Source organism: Atta cephalotes, assembly GCF_000143395.1.
Source record: "Atta cephalotes unplaced genomic scaffold scaffold00006, whole genome shotgun sequence".
Taxonomy (NCBI): domain Eukaryota; kingdom Metazoa; phylum Arthropoda; class Insecta; order Hymenoptera; family Formicidae; genus Atta; species Atta cephalotes.
The window spans coordinates 4,578,078-4,583,770 of record NW_012130070.1 but is presented as its reverse complement, the minus strand read 5'-3'; the positions used below and the strand labels follow the sequence as shown (position 1 = coordinate 4,583,770).

The 5,693-nt window shown below is 29.5% G+C and overlaps 1 protein-coding gene across 1 annotated transcript in view; it reads left to right on the top strand.

Moving 5' to 3' along the window:
- LOC105626722 (ATP-binding cassette sub-family G member 1) overlaps positions 1–1,236 on the top strand; it is a 25,198-nt gene extending 23,962 nt beyond the window's left edge. The window contains exons 8-9 of the mRNA XM_012208019.1: positions 231–487; positions 898–1,236. Of these exons, the coding sequence (XP_012063409.1) occupies positions 231–487; positions 898–1,236 (596 nt within the window). The remainder of the gene's footprint in view (positions 1–230; positions 488–897) is intronic.
- Positions 1,237–5,693: the final 4,457 nt, after the last annotated feature.

Genomic DNA, 5,693 nt, shown 5'->3' with positions numbered 1-5,693 from the left:
AACTATATTATCCTTCTCTTTTTTCTATTTATTAAACGACAAAAAAATTATTCTATCCGTGGATTAATAAATTACTACAGATTTTACTCAATGAGTTAATTATCATTCAAGTTAACCGCAGTTTCATTGTAGTTACCTAGGTTTTTTTTATCAGGATTTCTGCTTTGGGAATCATTATCTTGATATTCAATAAGTATTCAGTTTCTATTTATATGCCTCTTTGTTTTCAGTCCCACTGGAGATGCGAATTCTCATGAGGGAACATTTCAATCGTTGGTATCGGCTGGCGCCGTATTACATCAGCATATTACTGATCGAGATACCTTTTCAAGCGGCATGTGCGGTGTTATATCTGATAGTGAGCTACTGGTTGACTGCACAGCCCATAGAAACGAATCGTATAATATTCTTCAATATAGTTAGCATAGCTGCTAGTCTAACGGCGCAAGCATGGGGTTTCTTCATCGGCGTTACCACGCCAATTAAGGTAAATCTCTTTGGAATGCTTGTTTTTTTTAAGTAACATCCATTTTATGTAAAATCCTAAATTCATTTTGGATCTAAAGTTATGCGATACAGATATGCATATTAATTAAATTCTTATAATTCAGATTCTAATTAAAATTTTAGATCGCTATTGATATTTAGAATTAAAAAGAATTATTTTTATTCGGAAAATCTAGTCAACGACGAGATGAGATATGTGGAAAAAAATATAAAGGAAATTAAAATTCTTATATGTAAATACATGTACATATTTATATCTATCTCTCACATGTAAATACATGTACATATTTATATCTATAATCCGGATTTATTGCGCTGTGTTAAAAATATTCAATTTTAGATGTGATGTAGGAAAAAGACACTTTAAGAATTTTTCATAATTTTTTACAGATTGCCGTCTTCGTTGGCCCGATAATCGCGGTATTGTTCTCGATCTTCGGGTTCTGCATACGTTACTTCGATACACCACAAGCGTTTCGCTGGATGTTTCATATATCATACTTCCGTGCTAGTTTCCATAGTCTGATATATACTGTATACGGATACGATAGAATGGACTTATTGTGCGATGAATTTTATTGTCATTATAAGAAACCAAGTAAATTTCTCAAAGAAATGGAAATCAATGATATAAGTGTGATCAATAATCTGATACTTGTCCTCGGTATCGGGGTGCTGATGCATCTTCTAACGGCCAGCGCGCTTTGGTGCAAGCTCAATAGAAGATGAATCAAATATGATCCGATCAAATACAACACAGTATTTATGGTATTGCGGGCAGTCGCTTTGAGAAACGACATAAAAGTTCTGAGATGCTTTCACGGGAAACGCGAAAATACAAATAAATTCCATGAGAGAAATTTTGGAAACTAAGAAAATTGGATTATATTAGTAAAGCCATTATTTCTTTAGACCTTTTAATCTTACTGGATACGAGATGTTCTGCAGCACTTTGAGAATGTTTTTCTATCTAATCAAAGAAAACCGGGTGTTATCATCGAATCTTGTAAAGCTATCAGTTGCAAACAGGCTTTTTAAAGTACTTTATTTAGGGAAATAAAGTACTAATTCGAATTATTTTGTATTAATCGAGACAAGACTCTGTAATCGCCAACAATTTTGTTTATAAAAATTGGTGATATTAAAATGGCAAGATTTATATATAGGATGTTCCCAAAAAGATGATACCAAATTTTAGGGGTATGTAGTACTTAAAACAAACCAAAAAGTCTTAATGAACAATACTCCGACCTTTTATTTCTGAGTTAGCATTTTCTTCTGTGAAAAATAGAAAATAACTTTTAAATTTACAATAAATGCTGCCCTCCGTCCATTTCAACATACAATTCGGCACGTCTTCATTAAAGATCGAACATGTTCAAAGATTCTGGATTTATTCTGTATTTGTTGACAACAATTTTCAATTCTCTGAGTCAGTTCATCTATTGTATTGATGTGGCATATACCATGCTCTTCAAGTATCTCCATAGATAATACCAACGGTTTAAATCCGGTGAGCGAAGTGACCATACAATTGGACCGCCACGTCTTATCCACCTTTCTTGAAAACGATTGGTTAAATGACGTCTGATATTAACGAAGAAGTGGACAAGGACACCATCATGCATGAACTACATTGTTGTAAAGAAATATCTCTCAAAAGTTCTTTTCAAAAGTTCGAATAAATTTTCGAGAAAATTAAAATATACTTGTCCTGTTAGTCTATTAGGCAAAATGTAAGGTCGATTAGAATACAAAAATACTTGCCCAAACGTTCACAGAAAAACGATACTGATAAAAATGATACTGTCGTGATGCTATGATAGTATGAGGATTTTTATCTCCCCAAACGTATATGTTGTGAATGTTATTGATCCCATCCCTGGTGAAGGATGCCTCAGTAAACAAAATATTGCACAAAAATTGTGGATCTTGATTGCATCAATGAAGAAGCTATTGACAAAAAGTGATTGCAAATCAACTGGTAGAAGAGCCTGAACGTGACATGATAAGAATGCAAAAATTGATCATGCAAAATGTTCCACACAGTGTGATGGCTTGATCTTTCTTGCAGGGCGATTCTTCGACAAGATGTTCCAGGATTTTCTTCAATTGTGCGTAAAATATTTTCCTCGAATGCAGGAATTCTAACAAGTGGTCAACTAAATTTGATTTGAACTGTCCGGTCTCACGTAAGCGTTGATGAATTTTGCTAAACATTCTTCTATTTGGCTGTCGGCGATTCGAATAAGTTGCATGATACGTGCTAACTTTGAAGCATTGCCCTTTGCTTTGCCACACATAAAATGAATATCCGTCATTTCAGAATTTGTGTAAAAATTAGCCATTTTTCAGATACACATAACACAAAACTAGATACAATCCAAAGTTGAATACAACAATCTCTGCGTAATTAGGTGGAGTAAAGTCACATGCGGACATCCGTGAATGAACTAAGAGACTTGGAAACTATTGTCAACAAATACGAAATAAACTTGGAATCTTTGACCTTCAATGACGAAACATGCCGAATTATGTATCGACATGAGCCGAAGCACATTTATTATAGATTTAATTTATTTTCTATTTTTTACAGAAGAAAATACTTCATAACAGAAATAAAAGGTTTTCGAAGTACTGTTCATTAAAACTTTTTAGTTTTAACGAACTTTTAGTTTTACTACATAAAATTTGATACCATCTTTTGGGAACACCCTCTATACTTTGTATAAACAAAGTATAAGGATTATACAAAACAAAGTATCTGTATGTATGTAAGCTTAAATGATAAGGACAGATATACATGATATAGCGTGCATTGGACGTCGTTATTATTAGTACTTAATATTGTAATTTAAAAAATCCTAAATAATTTGATATATTTAGTTTAATCTTTAGTGTTTATTTAATTTGCGTTTTTAATATTATTCTATGGATAGGCGAAATTGCCTAAATACAAATATGTGAAGGTTTTGTTAATTAAATATTTTGCACTCTCTATTTGCATATATCTTATCATAGAAAATACGATATTTTTTTCTGTAGCGATCGTATTTTATAGAGAAAAATATAAAATGAAAATAAATATATTACGTCGATTTTTCTAAGAGAAATTGGTTCTTTTTTTAGACTGTTTTTTTATGAGTCATTCTTTAAGAGTTATTATCGTTGAATAAATTAATTTACTTTTATTTTCTTTATTTCACGTTGTCATTTTTACATAATTACATGTTTTTCAAATCCTTACATAAAACGATCCAAAGTAATGCAATCCCAATTAATAAGCCTGCAAATTTATACAGAGTGTTTCAGAAATAGCTGGCCAAACTCTAAGAGCATATTCCACTCATTGTAATGATGAAAAATGTAAACATGGGTTCAGAAACGCTTTCTTTCCATGTTATAAACATTTTTTTATTTTATATTTATACGTAATTTTATTTTATACCTATATTTTATTTTATACTTGTATCTATTTTTTGTTTTATACTTATATCTATATTTTCATTACAGAAAATGCTGGAAATGATTTTCTTCCGCATCGATGCTTCGCATCGACATCGTAGCGATAATATGATTTCGGACTACTTCCACAGTAGCAACAGGAGTATTATACACTGCGTATGAAAAAATACGAAATACTTCGAGAATTTTTGAATGACGATCCACGTATGTTGATACGAAGCATGCATCGATGCAGAAGAAAATCATTTCCAGCAATTTCTGTAATAAAAATATAGACACAAGTATAAAATAAAATATAGGTATAAGTATAAAATAAAAAAAAAATGTTTATAACTTGGAAAGGAAGCATTTCCGATGTTTATATGACTTTTTTTTATCCTTACAATGAGTGGAATATATTCTTAAAGTTTGGCCAACTATTTCTAAAACCATGTATATGAGTACATATTTATTATGTATATGAGTACATATTTGATTTATAATCCTGACATTAACTATTTTTTTACGTTTTGCAGTATCAATGAAGATATATATATAATCAAGAGAGAAAGATGAAGGATTATTTTATAATTGTGAAGTTATCAATTACGAATAATTAAAGAAAATTTCAAGAAATGAGACATATAAGAAGAGAGAAGAAACGTTTGGAAATAAAATTACAGTATTATAGCTTCATTTCTTATCAATTCACCGATTTATTGCAGATAATATCTTATAAAATATTAAATAATATCTTATTTAAAAAATATGATCTTGGAATCAGATATATTGCAACTTTTTTTAAAATAGTATTCAAATATTGTCATTCTTCAGTAAATACTGTAGCTGATTGAAAAAACATTACAATTTATTACGAAAATATTGTTATCCAAGATTAATTTTCCAAGATTAATTACATTTTACACAGAGGAATGTACAATACATTTTGTACTAGAAGCTTCGCGTTTGCGCAGTGCAAGTTAGTCAGTAAGAATAAACTTTTGCAATTATAATTTGTTTTAAAATTTTTTATTTGCGACATTATATGATCTCTTCTTACAGTTTACAATAGAATTTATTTTCAGTATGAGAATTTGAACAGTTGATAACAAACTGACAAATTTACTCTCTTAATCTTACAAATATTATAGTTTATACCTCATTTAAACTTAATCAGAATGGATTAATTTGCTAAAATACGAATACACTTATCGTTTTAACTACATTTAGAAGAGCATACTTAAATAGCATCTATCGAAAAGTAATTATTTTTATGATAATAGTAACAGTGATAACAATAATTCCAGTCTTATTCTTGCATATTAATAATTCTTGAGAATATTTTCTATTGTTCGTTTTACTTTCTTATACAAGTAACCATAAACATAGGTACCATACATAAAAATGATATTGCCATCACAGTAATTTCTAAGAGGAAGGTAATACTGTACTTCTTACTAATTTGCTCTTTCTCTCTTGTAACTTTAAGTATTAAAACAAAATAAAATTAACGACTAGAAATAAAATTAATGAAAGACTTAATAACATATATGATCTTTCATCTACTGATTACATGGAGATAATTTACATTGAATTTATTCTATGGAATATTGTATGTATATGAAACTGCATGTTAGTACCTCTATGTTATATATAAATTATGTACATTTTTAATTTTTTTGAAATCATCTATATTATTTGTATATATATATATATATATATATATATATATATATATATGT